Source organism: Hyperolius riggenbachi, chromosome 10, assembly GCF_040937935.1.
Source record: "Hyperolius riggenbachi isolate aHypRig1 chromosome 10, aHypRig1.pri, whole genome shotgun sequence".
Lineage (NCBI taxonomy): Eukaryota > Metazoa > Chordata > Amphibia > Anura > Hyperoliidae > Hyperolius > Hyperolius riggenbachi.
Window position 1 is genome coordinate 2,751,689 of NC_090655.1, and position 27,635 is coordinate 2,779,323.

The window sequence follows — 27,635 nt, forward strand, 5'->3', positions numbered from 1 at the left end:
TGTGTTAACTAATGTCTGAAACAAGCATGTGAATAACGGGCAGATTTTGGTCAGAGCAGCCGATTTGCACACTTTTTCCGGGTCCTGATGTAACAGAATAAACAGGACTGCCAGGTAATTAGCATGACTTAAAGGGAACAAATATGGCAGCCTCTATCCCCCTCTCCCATCAGGGTCATTGGCTTAGAAGGAGTAAAATGTAAATCAGATTAGCGCTTGTGTTTGTGTAGACGCAGCAATATAATCAGCGGCTGGGAGCGCGGCATTCAGAGCAGCACATTATCTGCAGCACACAAGGCTGCCAAGCTGTGACCTGCTAATGCCTCATTTTCTCTTAAAGCTTTAATTAAAACGAGGTGTTTGTGCGGCTGCAGTGGGGAAATACAGAGGTGTGCTGATCACACAGCTTCCCGCCATGTAAACAAGGTGTACTGTGCCAAGAACATGAGGAACACTGGCACAGCACCGGTGCAGAACGTGGTACAGCACCGGGTACAGAAATTGGCGCAGCACTGGGTACAGAAATTGGTGCAGCACCAGGTACAGAGTGTGGCACAGCAGCAAGTACAGAACATGGCACAGCACCGGGTACAGAACGCAGCACAGCACCGGGTACAGAAAGTGGCACAGCACCGGGTACAGAACATGGCACAGCACCGGGTACAGAAAGTGGCACAGCACCGGGTACAGAAATTGGCGCAGCACCAGATACAGAACGTGGCACAACACCGGGTACAGAACGTGGCACAGCAGCGGGTACAGAGCGTGGCACAGCACCGGGTACAGAACGTGGCACAGCACCAGGTACAGAACATGGCACGGCACCAGGTACAGAACGTGGCACAGCAGCGGGTACAGAGTGTGGCACAGCAGCGGGTACAGAACGTGGCACAGTCACCGGGTACAGAACATGGCACAGCACCAGGTACAGAGCGTGGCACAGCACCGGGTACAGAACGTGGCACAGCACCAGGTACAGAACATGGCACAGCACCAGGTACAGAACATGGCACAGCACCAGGTACAGAACATGGCACAGCACCACGTACAGAACATGGCACAGCACCACGTACAGAACATGGCACAGCACCGGGTACAGAACATAGCACAGCACCGGGTACAGAACGTGGTACAGCACCGGGTACAGAACATGGCACAGCACCGGGTACAGAACGTGGCACAGCACCAGGTACAGAACGTGGCACAGCACCAGGTACAGAACGTGGCACAGCAGCAGTACAGAACATGGCACAGCACCGGGTACAGAACATGGCACAGCACCAGGTACAGAACGTGGCACAGCAGCAGTACAGAACATGGCACAGCACCAGGTACAGAACATGGCACAGCACCAGGTACAGAACATGGCACAGCACCGGGTACAGAACGTGGCACAGCACCGGGTACAGAACATAGCACAGCACCGGGTACAGAATGTGGTACAGCACCGGATACAGAACATGGCACAGCACCGGGTACAGAACGTGGCACAGCACCGGGTACAGAACATAGCACAGCACCGGGTACAGAATGTGGTACAGCACCGGATACAGAACATGGCACAGCACTGGCTACAGAACGTGGCACAGCAGCAGTACAGAACATGGCACAGCACCGGGTACAGAACATGGCACAGCAGCGGTACACAACTTGGCGCAGCACCGGGTACAGAACGTGGCACAGCAGCAGTAGAGAACATGGCGCAGCAGCATGTACTGAACGTGGTGTAGCAACGGGTTCAGAGTGTGGCACAAAAAGTGACATAGCAGCATGTACAGAACTTAGCACAGCAGCTGGTGCAGAACGTGGCAGGGCAGTGGGTGCAGAAAGTGGCACAACACCAGGTACAGAACATAGTGCAGTAGCGGGTGCAGAACGTAGCACGGCAGTAGGTACAGAAGGTGGCGCATGCCTCATACGTACAGCTCAGCGGTGGACTGCGGGATGCGTTCCGGGATCTTGGAGAGCTTCAGGTTGGAGCAGTCCACCACATTGGATTCACAGCGGCACTTGGGCGGACACACAACGTCGCTGTTACACTCGCTGTTCAGCTGATAATCTTCAGTTCCTGCAGGGAGATTAGAGGTAAGACAACACTGCACTCATTCTACTGTCAGTGCCGCTGCGATTCTCCCTAAAACCAAACATGAACTAGCTAAAAATCCAGCAAAATCCGCACAAAGGTAGCTTCAGGCGAGCTGCCCTCTGGTGTAGAGCCTTGTACACATGCTAGATGGGCGTCAGCCAATGCTGGCGGTTAGGGCCCCCGATGACAGTAGGCGTTACTGCATGTTGGGCGCCGGGTGGTGTCACTAGTAAAACTGTTGGTAATTTACATTACAGATAGTTTCCTAATGGGCTTATTTGGCATTCATTCTCACTTCAACCCCACCCTTCTAAAGCTAACCTCCCCCTAATTCCTAGCACTATCCCGGCGCCCAAACGCTACTTATAGCCGATTGTCTACAATGAGCTACAACCATTATTTCCTGAGAAGCAGCCGATCAGCCACTATCCAGATCGGGCAACCAAGTCCACGCTTGGGCACCCAATCACCGATAATTTACACCAGCGTCTGAGGGACGCCTACTGAGTGCTCTTCAAGACAGGTACACTTTATTAAAGGTTTGTGTTGTGACTATTTTGCTAAAAGCGTAAAAAATCCATTTACAATAACAAGCAACATACATACCTGGAATAAAATACTGTTCTTTTGCTATAGAGAGAGAGAGAGAGAAAATAAGTTTGAAAAATTAATGAAACTTACATTTTATTCTGTACAGATTGAGTCATTTATCTGAATGTGCGGAACGCTTATAGGTTAAAGTGAAACTTAAAGTGTGCCAGAGCTGAAGTATAAAAAAAGAAGTTATACATACCTGGGGGTTCCTCCAGCCCCATCCGCACGGATTGCTCCCACGCTGCCGTCCTCTGCTGTCTGCAGCTCCGGTATCGGGTCCCGACACTGCCGTCAGTCGGCTCCAGTCTATGCAGGAGAAGTGCACGCTCTATGATACAGCCGCAGCCGCTGGAGAGATACGTAGAGGGTGCACTTCTTGTGTGTAGACTGGAGCCGACTGACGGCAGTGTCGGGACCCGATACCGGAGCTGCAGACAGCGGAGGACGGTGGCGTGGGAGCAATCCTTGCGGATGGGGCTGGAAGAAGCCCCAGGTACGTATAATATCTTTTTTTATACTTCAGCTCTGAGTCCCTTTAAGTGAAAATAAGCTGATGAGATAAATAATTGAATATTTCCTCCTACTTATAAACACGACTTTTAGATATCCCACAGTTTTACGTTATGTTTAAAAACTTTAAAAAAAGTAGATTTATTGTTTTGTCTCAGATGACATAGTCTGTCCTGTGTCTCTGAGTGCTAAAATATATGAACGGTTTATCGATCCCCTGCTGTTCTCAGAGAAGCTGTTCTCAGCCAGAGAAGAACATGTGATATACTGTACAGTTATTGCATTGAGGGAATATCGCTCTGATATGTCTGTCCCATCATCTCAGTGAGACTCCCACTCTGCATTGTGCACTACAAAGCTGGTGGAAGGGTGTAAATTGGAAGAAAAGGTAACGGAACGCTATCTGGAAGATATAGGTTATTTCACCGCCCTATCATATAATAGTAGCAGTATTGTACCGTGTTAGCCATCAGTAAAAGCAAGAAGTTTTAAATCAGGATGATACCATTTATTGGCTAACTACAAATGAATAAGAATAAAATGTATTCTTATTCATTTGTAGTTAGCCAATAAATGGTATCATCCTGATTTAAAACTTCTTGCTATCATATAATGTATCATGTATGGGCAGCTGTAAACTGCATGCTATTGATCCACAGTGACACTTACAAACTTTCTGGCACACAAGTACAAACTACTCCCCTATACACCCACATACGATTTTCAGGGAGGAGCAGCCAGTGTCTGTCTGTGGGAACAAAGCACATGACTCCTCCCACCCCTTCCCTCTGCTGGTGAGAGAACAACTCTTTGTGATCAGCACTAATATGCATTTAGTGTAACATCATTTAAATTAATTATGCTTAAAAGTTTTATAAAATGTTACATTTTTTTTGCTAATTAAAAATAAACTTTGGCAGCCATCAGTTGCCTGCTTCCAACCCCCTCCCAGTTATTCTGAAGCCACACCTCCATACCACAGAAGGACAGCCAGATAGGTAACCAATCAGCAGGGAGGTGTGGCTTAAGGCAGCAGAGCAATCGCCGCCTCCTTGAACGCCCACCTGAGTAAAGGGGAGTGTTTCAGACTCACTGGGAGCCGGAAGGCAGCTGTAGGTCACTGCAGAGCAGATGAAGATTTTTATTTTTTACGTAAAATTTTCTTCTGATGCACATACAGACTATATCTGAAGCATACCTTTATTAAACAGATTTAATGCTGGTTTCTTACAACGAGATTACCTGAACATCTGAACTTTTTGCTCTTGATTTGCCCGATGCGCTTGTTGGCGAGTCGGCGAGGACTGGCGCAGCGGGCACCGCTAGTCTCTATTGGATTGGTCCTCAGAAAGTCCGCCAGCCACTTGAGGTTACAGTCACAGATAAATGGGTTCTGGGCTAAATGTCTGAACAAAGAACACACAGGAGATGTTTGATGTTAGTTACAGATTTCTGGCTAGTGGTCACAGATTCCCGGCCGATAGTTACAGATTTCTGGCTAGTGGTCCCGGATTCCTGGCTGCTAGTTACAGATTTCTGGCTAGTGGTTACGGATTCCCGGCCAATAGTTACAGATTTCTGGCTAGTGGTCACGGATTCCTGGCTGCTAGTTACAGATTTCTGGCTAGTGGTTACGGATTCCCGGCCAATAGTTACAGATTTCTGGCTAGTGGTCACAGATTACCGGCCGATAGTTACAGATTTCTGGCTAGTGGTCCCGGATTCCTGGCTGCTAGTTACAGATTTCTGGCTAGTGGTTACGGATTCCCGGCCAATAGTTACAGATTTCTGGCTAGTGGTCACGGATTCCCGGCCGATAGTTACACATTTCTGGCTAGTGGTCACAGATTCCCGGCCGATAGTTACAGATTTCTGGCTAGTGGTCACAGATTCCCGGCCGATAGTTACAGATTTCTGGCTAGTGGTCACAGATTCCTGGCCGATAGTTACACATTTCTGGCTAGTGGTCACAGATTCCCGGCCGATAGTTACAGATTTCTGGCTAGTGGTCACAGATTCCCGGCCGATAGTTACAGATTTCTGGCTAGTGGTCACAGATTCCCGGCCGATAGTTACAGATTTCTGGCTAGTGGTCACGGATTCCTGGCTGCTAGTTACAAATTTCTGGCTAGTGGTCCCGGATTCCTGGCAGCTAGTTACAGATTTCTGGCTAGTGGTTACGGATTCCCGGCCAATAGTTACAGATTTCTGGCTAGTGGTCACGGATTCCCGGCCGATAGTTACACATTTCTGGCTAGTGGTCACGGATTCCTGGCTGCTAGTTAGAGATTTCTGGCTAGTGGTCCCGGATTCCTGACTGCTAGTTACAGATTTCTGGCTAGTGGTCATGGATTCCCGGATGATAGTTACACATTTCTGGCTAGTGGTCACGGATTCCTGGCCGATAGTTACAGATTTCTGGCTAGTGGTCACGGATTCCCGGACGATAGTTACACGTTTCTGGCTAGTGGTCACGGATTCCTGGCTGCTAGTTACAGATTTCTGGCTAGTGGTCCCGGATTCCTGACTGCTAGTTACAGATTTCTGGCTAGTGGTCATGGATTCCCGGCTGCTAGTTACACATTTCTGGCTGCTAATTACAGTGTTTTGGCGAATGGTCCCGGTCTCCCGGATTACCGTCCGTTAGTTACAGATTTAGCATCACGCTCTGCTGTCTATGGATGATACTCACAGGGTCTGGATGGCACGGAGAGAAGCGAACGTTCCTTTGGCCAGGCTCTGGATCTTGTTGTCGTACAGGGACAGCAGGGAGAGGTTCTGCAGGTCCTGGAAGGTGTCGGCCCGGATGCAGTTAATTTTGTTGGCATTCAGAAGGCTGGGAGTGAGAAGGACACAGATGTTCAGAGCAAACCACAAGGAGAAGGTTTACAAGCTCAGCCATGATGACTGCATTGATCTCATCTGAGCAGTGTGGGCTTTTATTAGTCTAATGCTGATTCCACAGTAATCAATCAATACTCAGTTTCCTTTACAAGTAACACACACTTAAATAGTAATCCCCAAAGGGACTTCACGAGGTGACATTTCTGCTCTGCTGGTGACTGCCAAGGATAAAGTCAAGGAATACTCCACTATAATCCAAACCACAGAAATACAATACAAACATCTCAGGAAGTGAACATTATAAACACTTATTACAGTTTGTGGTATAAAAAAAACTTAAATTACCAGAAATACCCGATAAAACTCAAATCACTCTGCTTTATCCTTGTGGCATCAATGCAGTGTTTGACGCTTCCTCCTTGTGCAAATGGCTGTTTGTTTTCCCTGTTTGAATCTGCATACTTAAAGCAACCAATCAGAAGTAACTCCTCCCTTCTGATGAGTCATACTGTCTGCTCTCCCCTCTGCTACCTCCCTCCTCACCCCTCCCATCTGATGAGTCATGCTTTCTGCTCTCCCCTCTGCTACCTCCCTCCTCACCCCTCCCTTCTGATGAGTCATGCTGTCTGCTCTGCTAACTCCCTCCTCCCTTCTAATGAGTCATGCTGTCTGCTCTCCTCTCTGCTAACTTCTCCATCACCCCTCGCTTCTGATGAGTCAGGCTGTCTGCTCTCCTCTCTGTTAACTCCTCTGTCACCCCTCCCTTCTGATCAGTCATGCTGTCTGCTCTCCTCTCTTCTAACTCCCTCCTCACCCCTCCCTTCTGATGAGTCATGCTGTCTGCTCTGCTAACTCCCTCCTCCCTTCTGATGAGTTATGCTGTCTGCTCTCCTTTCTGCTAACTCCCTCCTCACCCCTCCCATCTTATGATTCATGCTGTGGCTTTCTTCGGCATAGACAAGACAGTTGCTCTGTGTGTTCAGCTTGGGTATTACACATCAGAGAAGAGAACATGACTCATCAGAAGGAAGGGGGTAACTAGGGAGTTCATCTCAGCTTAGTATTGTGAGTCTGGAGTGAAACAGAGCATGACAAGATAAACCTGTCTATGTATAACACTAATCAGGCTTTCCTGAAATCCCATGTTCTTTTTTGTGTTAAAGTTGTACAGAATGGACTCTCATTGCTGCTCTATACTCTTTATGTATCAGGTAAAGATTAAGCAAAGAATAGTCCTGCACCCTACTAAGTCCAAGCGGACTAAAATCAGAAAGGGGAAAGCAGTCCCGTTCAAGGCAGGATTGGCAATACATACACACACGCTTATCTCATCACGCTACAAGTCACTTCACGGTCATATTAAATGAATTTCTCAGTCGCCTATAGAGGACATCAGGCATGTATGGAAAAAAGATTAATAAATCCACAAATAGAAACCTTGAGCGTTGTCCTTTCACCTGCTATGAGGTCACATGGTGATCCGGCGGTAATTTAAACACTGAACTGGAATCCCCTGTGCATAAACGTGTTACGAAGACTTCACTAAGCTATAATGGAAATAAAGGCATTTATATTTCATGGGGATCTCTGGACTCTCTTAATAGACACTTCAGAGTGTGCAGATAATGAACGGACATGTAGCAGAGAGGGTGACCTTCACAAGGTGGGGACCTGCTATACATACGGTAGCTTTTATAGAGAGGTGCACATCTGACATACCTGATATCCCAGCCAGGATACTATCTGCATGGAGCATACATAGGAAAGAAGAATGAACCCCCATTCATGCAGCAGGGGATTGTGGGTACACCTATACACAGGAGGGAAGAATTAACCCCCATTCATGCTGCAGAGGATTGTGGGTACACCTATACACAGGAGGGAAGAATGAACCGCCATTCATGCTGCAGAGGATTGTGGGTACACCCATACATAGGAAAGAAGAATGAACTGCCATTCATGCTGCAGAGGATTGTGGGTACACCCATACACAGGAGGGAAGAATGACCCCCCAATTCATGCTGCAGAGGATTGTGGGTACACCCATACACAGGAGGGAAGAATGACCCCCCATTCATGCTGCAGAGGATTGTGGGTACACCCATACACAGGAGGGAAGAATGAACCGCCATTCATGCTGCAGAGGATTGTGGGTACACCCATACACAGGAGGGAAGAATGAACCGCCATTCATGCTGCAGAGGATTGTGGGTACACCCATACACAGGAGGGAAGAATGAACCGCCATTCATGCTGCAGAGGATTGTGGGTACACCCATACACAGGAGGGAAGAATGAACCGCCATTCATGCTGCAGAGGATTGTGGGTACACCCATACACAGGAGGGAAGAATGACCCCCCCATTCATGTTGCAGAGGATTGTGGGTACACCCATACACAGGAGGGAAGAATGAACCCCCATTCATGCTGCAGAGGATTGTGGGTACACCCATACACAGGAGGGAAGAATGAACCCCCATTCATGCTGCAGAGGATTGTGGGTACACCCATACACAGGAGGGAAGAATGACCCCCCCATTCATGCTGCAGAGGATTGTGGGTACACCCATACACAGGAGGGAAGAATGAACCCCCATTCATGCTGCAGAGGATTGTGGGTACACCCATACACAGGAGGGAAGAATGACCCCCCCATTCATGCTGCAGAGGATTGTGGGTACACCCATACACAGGAGGGAAGAATGAACCCCCATTCATGCTGCAGAGGATTGTGGGTACACCCACACACAGGAGGGAAGAATGAACCGCCATTCATGCTGCAGAGAATTGTGGGTACACCCATACACAGGAGGGAAGAATGAACCCCCATTCATGCTGCAGAGGATTGTGGGTACACCCATACACAGGAGGGAAGAATGAACCCCCATTCATGCTGCAGAGGATTGTGGGTACACCCACACACAGGAGGGAAGAATGAACCGCCATTCATGCTGCAGAGGATTGTGGGTACACCCATACACAGGAGGGAAGAATGAACCCCCATTCATGCTGCAGAGGATTGTGGGTACACCCATACACAGGAGGGAAGAATGAACCCCCATTCATGCTGCAGAGGATTGTGGGTACACCCATACACAGGAGGGAAGAATGAACCCCCATTCATGCTGCAGAGGATTGTGGGTACACCCATACACAGGAGGGAAGAATGACCCCCCCCCATTCATGTTGCAGAGGATTGTGGGTACACCCATACACAGGAGGGAAGAATGAACTCCCATTCATGCTGGAGAGGATTGTGGGTACACCCATACACAGGAGGGAAGAATGAACCGCCATTCATGCCGCAGAGGATTGTGGGTACACCCATACACATGAGGGAAGAATGACCCCCCCATTCATGCTGCAGAGGATTGTGGGTACACCCATACACAGGAGGGAAGAATGAACCCCCATTCATGCTGCAGAGGATTGTGGGTACACCCATACACAGGAGGGAAGAATGACCCCCCCATTCATGCTGCAGAGGATTGTGGGTACACCCATACACAGGAGGGAAGAATGAACCCCCATTCATGCTGCAGAGGATTGTGGGTACACCCACACACAGGAGGGAAGAATGAACCGCCATTCATGCTGCAGAGAATTGTGGGTACACCCATACACAGGAGGGAAGAATGAACCCCCATTCATGCTGCAGAGGATTGTGGGTACACCCATACACAGGAGGGAAGAATGAACCCCCATTCATGCTGCAGAGGATTGTGGGTACACCCACACACAGGAGGGAAGAATGAACCGCCATTCATGCTGCAGAGGATTGTGGGTACACCCATACACAGGAGGGAAGAATGAACCCCCATTCATGCTGCAGAGGATTGTGGGTACACCCATACACAGGAGGGAAGAATGAACCCCCATTCATGCTGCAGAGGATTGTGGGTACACCCATACACAGGAGGGAAGAATGAACCCCCATTCATGCTGCAGAGGATTGTGGGTACACCCATACACAGGAGGGAAGAATGACCCCCCCCCATTCATGTTGCAGAGGATTGTGGGTACACCCATACACAGGAGGGAAGAATGAACTCCCATTCATGCTGGAGAGGATTGTGGGTACACCCATACACAGGAGGGAAGAATGAACCGCCATTCATGCCGCAGAGGATTGTGGGTACACCCATACACATGAGGGAAGAATGACCCCCCCATTCATGCTGCAGAGGATTGTGGGTACACCCATACACAGGAGGGAAGAATGAACCCCCATTCATGCTGCAGAGGATTGTGGGTACACCCATACATAGGAGGAAAGAATTACCCTCCATTCATGCTGCAGAGGATTGTGGGTACACCCATACACAGGAGGGAAGAATGAACCCCCATTCATGCTGCAGAGGATTGTGGGTACACCCATACACAGGAGGGAAGAATGAACCCTTACTTACAGAAGCTGCAAGGCATGGAGGCCGCTGAATACACCTTTGGGGAGATCTGTAATCTTGTTGCCATATAAAATCCTGCAGATAGATAAACAAGAGAAGGGACTTTTTATTGAAGCATTAGCAGAAGCATTTGTGTCAATTCAATTACTTTATTTCCACATTAGGCTAAGTAGCATCCTGGGAATCCTGTAGCTGCCAGGCCGCTCCATCCTGAAGGCTCCGGAGGCCACCCCGACCAGGAGATATTAATTACAGTTACCTCAAATGGAGATTTTAATGAAATTCACAAATACAAATTTGTTCAGTAATCCCGGACAAGAGGACCCCCCCCTCACTGCCAGAGGAAAGCTTTTATCAACTTATACGTTCCAGGGAAATTACACACCAAAGCCATCCAAAACTTCTGATGGCTGCAATCACCTCTGACTCAAAGCCCACCTGATGTGAGAGGGATATGGAGGCTGCCATATTTATTTCCTGTTACACAATCCCAGGTCCCTGGCATCCTGCAGATCTCTCTGGCTGCAGTAGTGTCTGAATCACACACCAGAAACAAGCAGCTAATCTTGTCAGATCTGACAATGTCAGAGCACCTGATCTGCTGCATGCTTGTTCAGGGGCTGTGGCTAAAAGTATTTAAGGCAGAGGATCAGCAGCACAGTCAGGCTTAAAGGACAACTGAAGTGAGAGGGATATGTAGGCTGCCATATTTATTTCCTATTAAGAAATATCCCTAAAGGAGACAGGAAGTGAGGGGAAGGATCACTAAAGGGAACAGGAAGTGAGGGGAAATATCCCTAAAGGGAACAGAAAGTGAGGGGAAATATCAGTAAAGGGGAGAGGAAGTGAGGGGAAATATCAGTAAAGGGGACAGGAAGTGAGGGGAAATATCCCTAAAGGAGACAGGAAGTGAGGGGAAATATCCCTAAAGGGGACAGGAAGTGAGGGGAAATATCCCTAAAGGGGACAGGAAGTGAGGGGAAATATCCCTAAAGGGGACAGGAAGTGAGGGGAAATATCCCTAAAGGGGACAGGAAGTGAGGGGAAATATCCCTAAAGGGGACAGGAAGTGAGGGGAAATATCCCTAAAGGGGACAGAAAGTGAGAGGAAACATTCCTAGAGTACAGGAAGTGAGGGAAAAATCTTCCTAACTAGGACAGAAAGTGAGAAGAAAACTCCCTAAAGGGAAATAGACAGGAATTTAAAACCCAACAGAGCTTCTAACCCTTCTCTATGCAGCCCACAGCGTACGCTATGAATATTGTGGCTAGAGTTCCACTTTACGTTCCTTTCTTGTGAATGGGATCATTAGTGCCCTCATGTAAAACAAGTACGTTAGATTTCACGGTCCCCGGCGTCTGAATTCCCCCCAATCAGAGGGGTTATTGGCACCGTTCAGAGCTGCGATCAGCCTACCAAAGGAAATATCTGCTAGCTCTTATGAATATGCATCATTTGTAAATGATGCAATTAATACATCTGTTGTCCCCCTGAATGAAACAGATCTGCTCTGCTATTAGCGATCATTATGCAGCGAGGAGGATTCTCTGCTAGATTATATCATTTACTTTTATTTCTTTTTACTTTTTTGTTAATTGTTAAATTCATCTTCTCACAAATTCCAGCTCAGTGGTCTGGATGCACAAAATACTCGAATTAAAGCAAATTCCCCTAATCAAGCAGTAATCATTTCCTAGAATAAGGAAAAGATTAACAAATTATTTAATGGTCATGGGTTCCCATGCTGGTAAATGATAATTGCCTTCAATCCGTGATACCTTCTGAACTGAACGCAACAGACGCCATGGGAGAGACTATTAATATTTCCGTAAGTGATCGAGGCGCAGGCTATTTATAGCTCGGCTAATTAATGCGCCATGTCTCCAGATGTAAATACACATATTAGAAATAATTCTCAGCACTCCTGATGAAGCCACAAAGTTTAATTAGAGATCTTTTCTGGCTGGTGTCAGAGGATGACCCCCTCCTCGCTGTCCACCGATGGCCAGACCCGTGGCTGGAGGCTAACCCCCCCCCCCCCCCCCCAGATCCTTCCCTAAAGCTGAGTACACACGTACGATAACGATCGTTCAAAAATGAACGATAACGACAATCGGAACGATAATCGTGCGTTCAAAAAGTGTGAACGATCGTTTTTGTGAACGATAACGATCGTTATCGTTCAATCGGACCGATCCAACCCGGCGGATTTTTTCGAAAGATAATCGTTCAATCGTTGCAGTGTGTACAAAGATCGTCCGATAACGCATGTTCTTATTGCCTGTCATAACGTCACTTCCGTTTGCGCACGCATTTTTTTATCGTTCGTCGTTCAGTACTTTATACTTATATCGTTCACGTGTGTACACAATCGTTCATTACGAACGATCTTTTCAGTCTAATTTGAATATCGTGTAAACGTCACGAATCGTTCGTAACGAACGATCTTTATCGGACGTGTATACGAACCTTTACTCTGTAATAACCAGGAAAGAGCACTAACGGGCAACTGACAGCCACTTAAAGGGACACTTAAGTCAAACAAAAAAATGAGTTTTACTCACCTGGGGCTTCCAATAGCCCCCTGCAGCTGTCCGGTGCCGTCGCCGTCTCCCTCCGATCCTCCTGGCCCCGCCGGCAGCCACTTCCTGTTTCGGTGACAGGAGCTGACAGGCTGGGGACGCGAGTGATTCTTCGCGTTCCTGGCCACAATAGCACCATCTATGCTGCTATAGCATACAGTGGCGGCTCCAGCTTCAGATTTTTGGGGGGGCTCAAGAGGGGCACAATGGCTGGCAGGCGGGGCTCATGGGGGGAATTTGCGGCGCGCGAAGCGCGCCGCGGCGACCATGTGGGCGTGGTCATGACATCATGTGGGAGGGGCTAACTAATGTATTTGTACCAGCTAATGTAGTTGCATAAAAAAAATATAAAGTAAATGCACATAATGACAGACAGCGTTTCCCCAGCAAATGCACGTAATGACAGACAGGGTTTTTCCAGTAAATGCATGTAATAAGAGACAGCGTTTCACCAGTAAATGCACGTAATGACAGACAGCCTTTCACCAGTAAATGCATGTAAGGAGGGACAGCGTTTCCCCAGACAGCATTTCACCAGTAAATGCACGTAATGAGCGTATTGTGAGCTGGGGAGATCCCAAGCACATGACACCCATGTCCCCTCCAGCACAAAACCCCTGTACTCCCAGAAAATCACACCCCTGTCCTCTCCAGAACATGCCAATACTGTCCCTCTCAGCACATCACACCCCAGTCCCCTCCAGCACATCACACCCCAGTCCCCTCCAGCACATCACACCCCAGTCCCCTCCAGCACCTCACTTCACTGTCCCCTCCAGCACATCACACACCTGTCCCCTCCAGTACATCACACATCTGTCCCCTCCAGTACATCACACATCTGTCCCCTCCAGTACATCACACACCTGTCCCCTCCAGTACATCACACATCTGTCCCCTCCAGTACATCACACATCTGTCCCCTCCAGTACATCACACATCTGTCCCCTCCAGTACATCACACACCTGTCCCTCTGTAACCCCAGCAGCACATCTCCTTCCTCCCTCTAGCACTGACCCCATCCTTCAGCCCAGGACCCCAGAGCAGCTGGTACTTGAGTGGCAGCAAGAGAAGTATGTGGCTCCCATGGTCCTGGGTCCGTCTGGGGGGTGTGGAGGAGGAAGAAGCCATCTACTGCTGTTGCATTTCTGCTTAAATATACCCCCCACCCTCATTCTCCCCTGTGGTGGTGCTGCTGCTGACGCTAACACACCTCAGATCGGCGGCGAGCAGGATATAAGAGTCAGCCAGAACAGCGCATTGCAGCCACGCGGTGAAATCAAATGCAGGAAGTGATATCATCGGTCACGTCCAGCATTTAAAGTCCACCGTGCGGCTGCTATGCGCTGGTCTGGCTGATTCCTATCTACTGCTCGCCGCCGATCTGAGGTGTGTTAGCGTCAGCAGCAGCACCACCACAGGGGAGAATAAGGGGCAGGTGCGTTGCCAGCATCCCAAAAGATTCGGGGCACTTCTGGGCACCAATAAAAAGAAACCGTGTGACATGCTGTGGTGTTTGTGGGCATGGCAATGACAGGTTATATGTCACCATAATAAAAAAGAATAAGGCTAGAAGTCTCAGAGCTAGTCTACTTTAGGAGACCCAGCAGGAAACCTCATAGGGAACAACTCTCCAATCACAGCACCCTTTACCCCACAGAGCATTGTGATTGGCTGAACAACGTGGACGTAGTTTATTACAACCTATCTGAAACCTACAAGTTCAAGAGCATGCCATCCACCCAATCACGTTAGCTAGATTTCCTGCTGGGTCCCCTAAAGTAGATTAGCTCCGAAGTCTCCTATAGAATCTTCCCACATAACAGCCAAAATATCTCACACATAGCAATTTTTAGGCAGCAAATCCCCCATTTAGCAGCTAGGCACTACATCTACCACATAGTAATACAGCTGCATATGTCCCACATAGTACAGTAATTAGGCATCCATCACATAGCAATAGGACTGCATGTATCCCCCATTTATACCCCTGCATGGCAGTTAGGCAGCATAACCCTCTGCACAGTAGTAAGGTAGCAGATGGATAGTAGGAAGTAGGATAGTAGGAAGTAGAAAGGTAGCAGATGGATAGTAGGAAGTAGTAAGGTAGCAGAGCACACAGCAATTAGTGACACATACCACTTAATAGGTAGACGTTTCCCATATAGCAATTAGGCACCCTGATTTTGCACCATATCATTCATATAATAGGCAACAGGTTAGCTATTAAGCAGTCAGGTAAAGTGCATTATTTTCAGTGTATGGTGAAGATGTGTGACTCCCTTCCCTGCACAGCAGAGTAACATGCTAAGAGACATTTACTTGGTGATCTGTTATCCTAATGTATGCCCAGAATCCCTGCTTGCTTTCACAGTATCTATCCTGCTGCTGCTTTCCCCTAGACGTCATAGACTCACACTAGTCACTAGTAATCCCTCCATGTCTGCTTCTCTCCCTGGTGTCAGCTATCAGACATCCATGATCTGCCCTTTAGTCCACTGGTGGTGTGAGTGAAGTCGTGGGGGAGAAACACTCACAGACACCGCTGATTTCTGACTACTGCAGCATCAGACATTCCTCCAGCCTCCTGCTTCTCCTCCTCTCTTCTTCAATTCTTCTTAGCTTTTCAAACACCCGCACTCCCTGTCAGTTGAAACTGTATCCTTCCGCCCTGCAGCTGCAAAATCCTGTATCCTTACGCCTTTGAGTCAGCTAGTGTAAATATGCAGCGATCGGGACTATTTTGTACAGTGGAAATGCCCGTTCGGGGCACAGTCGGGCTGATACCGGCACGTGCTACAAATAAATTGAGCTTAACAACGACACTGATGAGGGCAGAACATTTAAGCAGCAGCAGCATGAGGGAAAGATTTTTTTTTAAAGTACACTCAGCTCTGGGGGGGGCTTTGGGGGAGGCTTACAGTTTGTCAGCTGGGGCTTCAGCCCCGGCAAGCCCCAGTGTAGCGCCGCCCCTGATAGCATATATCATATACCATATAGCAGCATAGAGGGTGCTAATGTGCCTGGGAACGCAAAGAATCACTCGCGTCCCCAGCCTGTCAGCTCCTGTCACCGAAACAGGAAGTGGCTGCCGGCGGGGCCAGGAGGATCGGAGGGAGACGGTGACGGCACCGGACAGCTGCAGGGGGCTATTGGAAGCCCCAGGTGAGTAAAACTCATTTTTTTTTGTTTGACTTAAGTGTCCCTTTAAGTCAAATTCCACCACTGTTCAGAAAAAGGAATTTCCTTAAATTATGAACATTAAAGAGGAACTAAAGTCTGCATTTCCTCTCTACGTCAACAGATTAGCCACGCCCTGACGCCTCCAGGGACAAACAATGGTTATTCAGAACGGCACACTTCCACTGGGCTGCAGAATACAGTTCAGAAATGGACGCGGCACCCGTGCTGATGCAAACTCCCATCCGTAGCCATTTGTCGCGCCATACACAGTTACGGGGATCCATATGCAGAAAACTGCAGCATGCGTCTTCTTTTTCCTTCCACACAGGATTTGGATGCAGCCCGTTTATTTCAAGAGGCTGCAATTCCACAGGTGAAATCATGGGCAGAAATAGGCCCTAATGCTGAGAATACACCATGAGATTTTTTTGGTTCAATAGATAATTTCCGACAGGTCCAATCGGATTTTCGATCGTTTTTCTGATCTATTTCTCATCGAAGTAAATGGAAATTGATCAGCAAAATGATCAGAAAATCAATCAGACAGTAAATCTGCAGAAAAATCTCATTATGTATTCCCAGCATAATACACAGAGTTTCACTAGGAATCTGATCAGTCCCACCCCTGCTGCCTGAAGGATCGAGTCCTGATTTCTATGGGGGACATAGACTGGCGCACTGGCGATGTGGGGACTTGGTGACACCTGTGGGCAGAGCTGAGTGACGGCAGAAGGATTTGCCTCTCACTGAGCACCTGTAATGAGCAGACCGCTGGGAGTTGCTCAGGTTCTACAAACTGGTGCAGGATTCAGTTGTTTATTTTGTGAAAAAACTGTTGTTTTGTTTGTTTTTCTTTTTACACATTATGTCATTTTCTTTAGAGCATGTAAAAATACTGTGCATGGTTTGGTGGTTAATATATACTACTCTAATGAAGCAGGACACAGGCATACCATGACAATGTACAGAACTTCTGCTGGTTTTTTACTCTGCCTGAATTTGGGGACTGCAGCACCCCCTGCTGGTCAGCTCCACACCTTCCTCGCTGGCTTTACTGATGATATGCAGGAGGGAGCCTCTCTATGGATAAAACAATGCCTTGCTCTCTCTCTCACGCTGACATCATGTAAAGGCCTCCTGGACAGCCACAGCTCTCTCCCTGCCCGTTTCCTCCACAATATCGCGTTACATTTCTGAACTTAAGTGAAATGTCTGCTTTAATCCGCAGCTCTGCACAGAGATGAAATCTTGGCATTATAATTCCTCTGCAGCGCTTTCTATGGCTCGGGGAACGCCAGCTCTGTCGGCTTTCAAGGAACGCTCGCTTCAGACGCGCCGCCGGATGTGAAATTAATTGAATGTATCAATTTTTCAATAACGTTAATAATCAGTTTGAGCACAAGTCTTCACTTACGCGGCGGCGGTAATAAAGCAGTCCTATTACCGCCAATCAAGACGCAGCACTTCTTCAAATCTATTTCACAGGTTTGTAAATCACCCCGCGTTTTTTGTGGACTTTTTAATTATGTCTTTCTCACCGTGACGTCGTAATTAACATGAAAGGGGGGGAAGCTGCCAAATCTCATCAATTTCCAGCCCGCGGATAAGGCAGGAGCATTAAAATTCACATTTCCTGACGCAGCCATCCCAAACATCCCGCTATTAGCGGGCCTCTCCCGAGTAGATGGCTCGCCGCTGTCCCTGTATGATAGCGGATATTTATTTTCCCACTCCCGTGTTTAATACTGCCTGTAATGTAATTCTGAAGTAGAAATCACATTAAAATCTGCATTACATAAGAGAGCGGTCTGCGGGCGGTAACATGAGATCAGCCGCTCGGCGGTAATTTCATTTGGTCCGGTAGCCGCTCGCTAAATTTGACTTACAAGGAATTAAGGGAGCGGAGGCCGTGGAAAGCGTCGGGGGCGATCTCCGAGATCTGGTTGTTGCTGAGGTCTCTGAAAAATAAGAGAGAAACAAGAGGAAATGAATACAGCAGCAGTTATGTGCAGCAGTCATGGGAGGATCTTACAAACAGCTTCTGAACTAGACAAGAGTACACACCATGCAATTGTCACCTCAGATCCGAAGTCTGATCAAGAAAATGATCACATCTGGGGAAAAAAATGTTTACATCCAACTGACTGCCAGCAAGCAATCTCTTTCTAATGCTGGGGACACACCATATATTTTCCCACTCAATAGATGGGTTCGATAGATAATGGCCTCAATTCACTAAGATCATGCTGGAGATAATAAGGCAAGAGAAAACTTACCTCCACACAGTAAGAGAGAGTTATCTTATCTCTTCATTCCTTACGTTACCTCTTCTGTAGTTAAGTTACCTCCTCTGTAGTTAATTTACCTCCTCTGTAGTTAAGTTACCTCCTCTGTAGTTATTTTCACACGCAGTTAATGAACAGCCTGTCTAACTCTGGAGTTATTTTAAAGATTAAAGAGTTAACTTAAAGACAGAAGAGTTAACTTTAGGTTTGCCTGAGGTAAAATGTTTCCTGAATACTACATGCCTTATCACCATGGTAACAACTCTAGAAGAGTTATTAAAGACAGGAGATAAGCTTAGTGAATTGAGGCCAACGTCCGATATTCCTTCTGATAGTTTTTTTGGGTCGATTTCTCATAGAAGTGAATGTAAAAAGATAACTAAAACGAGCAGAAGATAAGCGAATCGAGCGGAAAAAAACCATCCGATGGAAAATTGAGCGGAAAAATGTATCGTGTGTACCCAGCATCAAACAAAGGCAGATAGTACATGCTGAAAAATAGCAATCAAAATACTGGCCTTGCAGTACCCAGTTCAAATCTGATCCAGGGCACTATCTGCACAGCGTTTGTATGTTCTCTTGTGTCTGTGTGAGTTTCCTCCGGGCACTCCAGTTTCCTCCCACTTCCCAAAAACATACAGATGTATGTATATAAAATCGGCCCTAGAAATGTATACTGGACATATGACTATACTGTAGTAGGGATTAGTTTGTGAGCTCCTCTGAGGACAGTCAGTGACATGACTATGTACTCTGTAATGTGCTGCAGAAGATGTCAGTGCTATATAAATACATAATAATAATATGGTAGGGCATTACACTATGGCTATGGTAGGATTAGACTGTGAGCTCCTCTGAGGGCAGTCAGTGACATGACTATGTACTCTGTAATGTGCTGCAGAAGATGTCAGTGCTATATAAATATATAATAATAATATGGTAGGACATTAGACTATGACTATGGTAGGATTAGATTGTGAGCTCCTCTGAGGACAGTCAGTGACATGACTATGTGCTCTGTAATGTGCTGCAGGAGATGTCAGTGCTATATAAATACATAATAATATGGTAGGACATTACACTATGACTATGGTAGGATTAGAGTGTGAGCTCCTCTGAGGACAGTCAGTGACATGACTATGTACTCTGTAATGTGCTGCAGAAGATGTCAGTGCTATATAAATACATAATAATAATATGGTAGGACATTAGACTATGACTATGGTAGGATTAGATTGTGAGCTCCTCTGAGGACAGTCAGTGACATGGCTATGTACTCTGTAATGTGCTGCAGAAGCTGTCAGTGCAATATAAATACATAATAATAATATGGTAGGACATTACACTATGACTATGGTAGGATTAGAGTGTGAGCTCCTCTGAGGACAGTCAGTGACATGACTATGTACTCTGTAATGTGCTGCAGAAGATGTCACTGCTATATAAATACATAATAATATGGTAGGACATTAGACTATGACTATTGTTGGATTAGATTGTGAGCTCCTCTGAGGACAGTCAGTGACATGACTATGTACTCTGTAATGTGCTGCAGAAGATGTCAGTGCTATATAAACACATAATAATAATAATAATAATAATAATAATAATAATAATAATAATAATAATAATAATAATATGGTAGGACATTACACTATGGCTATGGTAGGATTAGTGTGAGCTCCTACGAGGACAGTCAGTGACATGACTATGTACTATGTAATGTGCTGCAGGAGATGTCAGTGCTATATAAATACATAATAATAATATGGTAGGACATTACACTATGGTAGGATTAGAGTGTGAGCTCCTCTGAGGACAGTCAGTGACATGACTATGTACTCTGTAATGTGCTGCAGAAGATGTCAGTGCTATATAAATACATAATAATAATAATAATAATAATAATAATAATAATAATATGGTAGGACATTACACTATGGCTATGGTAGGATTAGAGTGTGAGCTCCTGTGAGGACAGTCAGTGACATGACTATGTACTCTGTAATGTGCTGCAGAAGATGTCAGTGCTATATAAATACATAATAATAATAATAATAATAATAATAATAATAATATGGTAGGACATTAAACTATGGCTATGGTAGGTTAGAGTGTGAGCTCCTGTGAGGACAGTCAGTGACATGACTATGTACTCTGTAAAGTGCTGCAGAAGATGTCAGTGCTATATAAATACATAATAATAATATGGTAGGACATTAGGCTATGACTATGGTAGGATTAGAGTGTGAGCTCCTCTGAGGACAGTCAGTGACATGACTATGTACTCTGTAATGTGCTGCAGAAGATGTCAGTGCTGTATAAATATATAATAATAATATGGTAGGACATTAGGCAATGACTATGGTAGGATTAGAGTGTGAGCTCCTCTGAGGACAGTCAGTGACATGACTATGTACTCAGTAATGTGCTGCAGAAGATGTCAGTGCTATATAAATACATAATAATAATATGGTAGGACATTAGGCAATGACTATGGTAGGGTTAGATTGTGAGCTCCTCTGAGGACAGTCAGTGACATGACTATGTACTCTGTAATGTGCTGCAGAAGAAGTCACTGCTATATAAATACATAATAATAATATGGTAGGACATTAGACTATGGTAGGATTAGAGTGTGAGCTCCTCTGAGGACAGTCAGTGACATGACTATGTACTCTGAAATGTGCTGCAGAAGATGTCAGTGCTGTATAAATATATAATAATAATATGGTAGGACATTAGGCAATGACTATGGTAGGATTAAAATGTGAGCTCCTCTGAGGACAGTCAGTGACATGACTATGTATTCAGTAATGTGCTGCAGAAGATGTCAGTGCTATATAAATACATAATAATAATATGGTAGGACATTAGGCAATGACTATGGTAGGGTTAGATTGTGAGCTCCTCTGAGGACAGTCAGTGACATGACTATGTGCCCTGTAATGTGCTGCAGGAGATGTCAGTGCTATATAAATACATAATAATATGGTAGGACATTAGACTATGGCTATGGTAGGATTAGAGTGTGAGCTCCTGTGAGGACAGTTAGTGGCATGACTATGCACTCTGTAATGTGCTGCAGGAGATGTCAGTGCTCTATAAATACATAATAATAATATGGTAGGACATTAGACTATGACTATGGTAGGATTAGATTGTGAGCTCCTCTGAGGACAGTCAGTGACATGACTATGCACTCTGTAATGTGCTGCAGAAGATGTCAGTGCTATATAAATACATAATAATAATATGGTAGGACATTAGACTATGGCTATGGTAGGATTAGATTGTGAGCTCCTCTGAGGACAGTCAGTGACATGACTATGTACTCTGTAATGTGCTGCAGAAGATGTCAGTGCTATATAAATACATAATAATAATAATAATAATAATAATAATAATAATAATAATAATAATAATATATCTTTTTGATTGATATCCAGTTGGAAATATGATGGTAAATCTGATTTGAATTTGACATAAATCGTATACATGTAGACAACAGATTTCTTCTATATCTGATCGATGTCTGAGCTGAATATGAATCTGATCTTTCCCTTGAATAGGATCTGAAGTGAATCCTGCATGGGGTGCACCAGAGCAAAATACCAGTAATAGGAATGTGACTTTACTGGAACAAACCCAGAGAGGCGACTCCATGAATAGGGGCCTCTGCAAAATGATCAGTGAACTCCCACTTCTTACCGCCGTCTCTAAGGTAAGGGAATGTGCATACAAGACAACCATTCAGGCAAATGAATCATCACGCGTCTCCAGAATAATTATGCCATGTACTTTCATTATTAATCTCATCCCTTTACAAGTGCTACCCCCGCCAACTACTTATCATCCATGTGCAGATCTAATCAGCAATTCAGCGAAAACTGAGCAGGTTCCATCTTTATGTTCCACCTTCTGCACTGTGTGTACTCCTGTTCATTATTGCCTGAAGAAGTGAGAATATACCCGTGAAACGCGTTGCGCTGTATGTTGGAGTATATAAATAAATGTGTTTGTACTAAAACCGTCAGTATCATGTCTGCTTCGGGGGAGATGAGCCCACCACCGCCTCCCGAGGCATTTTAAAGTTTTTAGATATATTTTATTCTGTTGGCGCCTCTGTTCTCCTTACAATATCAGCATCCACCCCTGGCGGAGGGATTGAATTCCCTTTCTTCTCCTAATCTACAGAGAGCGACCTCTTAATCCTGAGTGAGGACAGGCCTAATCTCCTCACCTGCCTTCATAGTGGTTACCTCTGTGGTAACCCTGACTTGTGAGTATATCTATCATATACTTTTCCATTTACCCATCACCCAACTTACTACACTATATCGGGCTCTCGGTGTCCCTTCTTTTTCCAACACAAAGTGGTGTACACGTGAGAAGTGGAACAAAAATCATACATGATTCCAAACATTTTTTTTTACAAATCAATAACTGCAAAGTGGGGTGTGCATAATTATTCAGCCCCCTTTGGTCTGAGTGCAGGTAGTTTCCCATAGACATTGCCTGATGGGTGCTAATGACTAAATAGTTTAATCTAATGTCCGTACAAATACAGCTGCTCTGTGATGGCCTCAGAGGTTGTCTAAGAGAATATTGGGAGCAACAACACCATGAAGTCCAAAGAACACACCAGACAGGTCAGGGATAAAGTTATTGAGACATTTAAAGAAGGCTTAGGCTACAAAAAGATTTCCAAAGTCTTGAACATCCCACGGAGCACTGTTCAAGCGATCATTCAGAAATGGAAGGAGTATGGCACAACTGTAACCCTACCAAGACAAGGCCATCCACCTAAACTCACAGGCCGAACAAGGAGAACGCTGATCAGAAATGCAGTCAAGAGGCCCATGGTGACTCTGGACGAGCTGCAGAGATCTACAGCTCAGGTGGGGGAATCTGTCCATAGGACAACTATTAGTCATGCACTGTACAAAATTGGCCTTTATGGAAGAGTGGCAAGAAGAAAGCCATTGTTAACAGAAAGCATAAGAAGTCCCATTTGCAGTTTGCCACAAGCCATGTGGAGGACACAGCAACCATGTGGAAGAAGGTGCTCTGGTCAGATGAGACCAAAATTGAACTTTTTGGCCAAAATGCAAAACGCTATGTGTGGCAGAAAACTAGCACTGCACATCACTCTGAACACACCATCCCCACTGACAAATATGGTGGTGGCAGCATCATGCTCTGGGGTGCTTCTCTTCAGCAGGGACAGGAAAGCTGGTCAGAGTTGATGGGAAGATGGATGGAGCCAAATACAGGGCAATCTTGGAAGAAAACCTCTTGGAGTCTGCAAAAGACATAAGACTGGGGTGGAGGTTCACCTTCCAGCAGGACAAAGACCCTAAACATAAAGCCAGGGCAACAATGGAATGGTTTCAAACAAAACCTATCCATGTGTTAGAATAGCCCAGTCAAAGTCCAGATCTAAATCCAATTGAGAATCTGTGGCAAGATCTGAAAACTGCTGTTCACAAACGCTGTCCAACTAAACTGACTGAGCTGGAGCTGTTTTGCAAAGAAGAATGGGCAAGGATTTCAGTCTCTAGATGTGCAAAGCTGGTAGAGACATACCCTAAAAGACTGGCAGCTGTAATTGCAGCAAAAGGTGGTTCTACAAAGTATTGACTCCGGGGGCCGAATAACTACGCACACCCCACTTTGCAGTTATTGATTTGTAAAAAAACGTTTGGAATCCTGTATGATTTTCGTTCCACTTCTCACATGTATACCACTTTGTATTAGTCTTTCATGTGGAATTCCAATAAAATTGATTCATGTTTGTAGCAGTAATGTGACAAAATGTGGAAAACTTCAAGGGGGCCGAATACTTTTGCAAACCACTGTACATTCTGACATTTATCACATGGTGAAATTTTTACTGCTGGCAGGTGATGTCACTGGAAGGAGATGCTGCTTGCTTGGCAGTTGGGAACAGCTGTTATTTCCCACAATGCAATGAGGTTCACAGACAGGAAACTGCCAGGACCATGGCCCTGACATCACACTGTGGGAGGGGTTTCACCACAATATCAGCCATACAGCGCCCCCTGATGATCCGTTTGAGAAAAGGTAAAGATTTCTCATGGGAACAGAGGTATCAGCTACTGATTGGGATGAAGTTCAGTCCTGGGTTACGGTTCCTCTTTAAGAAAAAATAAGTAGAACTCTACCAGCAGCACTTGAAGCGTCGCAGACTTGTACTGCAGCTGTTGCAAAGACGCGACTGGAGGCAGCTAGACTACAAGTCTATGGAACTCCAAGTTACTGAAAGTATAACCCAACTGGCTGCAACTTCACTGCATATCATTATCAGCAACTGTTCTAGAAAGAAAGTAGGTTACTGCTAATGGCTGAGTGTGAATGTGAGCTACGGGAGAGCAGACCCACAAACTGACACCCAGCCACACTATGTCATGTGACCTGTCAGCACTGCTCATTACTGGTAGTGTCTCCTGGAGGCTCTCACAACACAGGCCTGTGCCACCCCCGGGAGCACTACAACTGCACATGTATTTATATAAAGGGAACCGGAGGGATATGGAGGCTGCCATATTTATTTCCTGTTAACCACCCTGGCGTTCCATTGAGATCGCCAGGGCGGCTGCGGGATGGTTTTTTTTCAATAAAAAAAAAACTATTTCATGCAGCCAACTGAAAGTTGGCTGCATGAAAGCCCACTAGAGGGCGCTCCTGAAGCATAATTCCGATCGCCTCAGGCGATCAGAATTGACAAGGAAGGCTGCAATCAGCAACCTTCCTTGTTTGGCTTTTCTCGTCGCCATGGCGACGAGCGGAGTGACGTCATGGACGTCAGCCGACGTCCTGACGTCAGCCGCCTCCTATCCAGCCCTTAGCGCTGGCCGGAACTATTTGTTCCGGGTGCGCAGGGCTCGGGCGGCTGGGGGGACCCTCTTTCGCCGCGGCAGCGATCAGGTAGCACACGCGGCTGGCAAAGTGCCGGCTGCGTGTGCTGCTTTTTATTTTATCAAAATCAGCCCAGCAGGACCTGAGCGGCACCCTCTGGCGGTAATGGACGAGCTGAGCTCGTCCATACCACTAAGGTGGTTAAACAATACCAGTTGCCTGGCTGTGCTGCTAATCCTCTGCCTCTAATACTTTTAGCCATAGCCCCTGAACAAGCATGCAGCAGATCAGGTGACTGAAGTGTGACAGGATGAGCTGCATGCTTGTTTCAGGTGTGTGATTCAGACACTACTGCAGCCAAATAGATCAGCAGCACTGCCAGGGAACTGGTATTGTTCAACAGAAAATATATATGGCAGCCTCCATATCCCTCTCACTGCAGGTGTGCTTTAATGCTGACAATTGTGTATAATGCTGTACAGAAAGCACTGAACCAATCACATCCCTTAAAGAGGAACTCCAGTGAAAATAATGTAATAAAAAAGTGCTTCATTTTTACAATAATTATGTATAAATGATTTAGTCAGTGTTTGCCCATTGTAAAATCTTTTAAATCCCTGATTTACATTCTGCTATTTATCACATGGTGACATTTTTACTGCTGGCAGGTGATGTAGCTGCTGCTTGCTTTTTTGGCAGTTGGAAACAGCTGTAAACAGCTATTTCCCACAATGCAGAAAGGTTCACAGACAGGAAACTACCAGGAGTACCACGGTCCTCAGAGTTTCTTGCAGGAGGGGTTTCACCACAATATCAGTCATACAGCACCCCCTGATGGTCTATTTGTGAAAAGGAATAGATTTCTCATGTAAAAGGGGGTATCAGCTACTGATTGGGATAAAGTTCAATTCTTGGTTGGAGTTTCTCTTTAAACAGGATAACGATCTGCCAGTCTGGGAGGAAGCTAAATAAATATATATGCAGGTCACCATCCAGGGGTGTTAACTCGGAATCATACCTTCCAGAGCAACAGTCTGATGTGACCCCACTCCTTAGTCACATGACTGACTGTTTTAGCCAAGACTATTACACTGCAAATAAGTCTCATACTACAAGTAAAGCATTTCTACTTTACCACCCACAATGCAGTGCAAAGAGAATCGCTCATCCTAATAGACTGAAGCCAATTCTCTGGCCTTGCAGCGTCTCTCCTCTACGGGCCGCTAACCCTCCCCCCCCCCCCCCAGCTGATCTCCCAGCATCCCTCGCTCTTCGCCAATAAACCGCTAACTAACTGATGTAAGGAAGCGAGGGGGCATCAGGCAATTACCACAGCTTCACCAGCGATCTCTCCATAAGCCGGATGAATGGGCGAGGGTCTCTGACAGGCTGGAAAATACCCCAGCATGATCTTTATATGTAGTTAGACCAAATCCCGGCATGTTAGGAGCAGAGTGGCTGCTTAATCACCGCAGAGAAACCTGACACAGCGCTAATCAGTGAGCTATGGCGGCAATCAGGAGGGAAGGATCCAGTATACAATGACCCCTAGCAGCGCCCCACATGTAATCCAAGGGTCGACATAACAGGAAGTCCTGTATACTCAGTAAGGCCATGGAGGGGATGGCTGCAGACAGGTAACGAGGGCTGCAAGAGGAATACTGGCTGTACCCACACACTGCAAGATATCTGTGCGGAGTGACTCCCTGTCTGACCAGAAAACTACAAGTGCCTTCCTGTGTGACCATCAGACTACAGGGCAAAGTGATCTTCCAAGGAAGCATTGCTCTCTCTCTCTCCCTCAGAGCACCCCCCCTCCCCCTTTCGCAAAGCCACAATATGCAGCTAAGAAAGTACATTTGGGCAGCCGGAGGCCCCCAATGACCGACAAGAGGGACTGTTTTCCACACAGGCTTGCGGAGAAAAAAAATGGCTTGCAGATAACTATATTGTGACATTGCATAGCAGGCGCCCAAATTTACTTTCCCAGCCGTATATCACAGCTGTGCAGAAGCGGTAAAAATAGTAAAATTGGTCGCCCTTAGTCGCCCACTAACGGCCAGCACCATGCGCCCAAATCCCCCCTAATTTCCCCTAGACCTCTGGCTGCCTGTACCTTTCTCCATCTATGTAAGCATGCGCCTTGTGGTTGTTAACCTTTAAAATGGAAGAAATAAATGTGAATTTTTAGCTGGATGTGTTGCCTTATTTTTTGATGACACGACCATTACCTTGGTGAGTTGACTTTTTTGGACACTGT

At 46.2% G+C, this 27,635-nt stretch overlaps 1 protein-coding gene across 3 annotated transcripts in view; it reads right to left on the bottom strand.

Moving 5' to 3' along the window:
* Nucleotides 1-27,635, bottom strand: part of SLIT1 (slit guidance ligand 1) — a 617,918-nt gene that overhangs the window by 130,430 nt on the left and 459,853 nt on the right. For all 3 annotated transcript variants that reach the window (XM_068257843.1, XM_068257844.1, XM_068257845.1), the window contains 6 exons: nucleotides 18,095-18,166; nucleotides 10,445-10,516; nucleotides 5,883-6,026; nucleotides 4,433-4,596; nucleotides 2,693-2,716; nucleotides 1,924-2,068 (listed from right to left, as the gene is read on the bottom strand). In XM_068257843.1, the coding sequence (XP_068113944.1) occupies nucleotides 1,924-2,068; nucleotides 2,693-2,716; nucleotides 4,433-4,596; nucleotides 5,883-6,026; nucleotides 10,445-10,516; nucleotides 18,095-18,166 (621 nt within the window). The remainder of the gene's footprint in view (nucleotides 1-1,923; nucleotides 2,069-2,692; nucleotides 2,717-4,432; nucleotides 4,597-5,882; nucleotides 6,027-10,444; nucleotides 10,517-18,094; nucleotides 18,167-27,635) is intronic.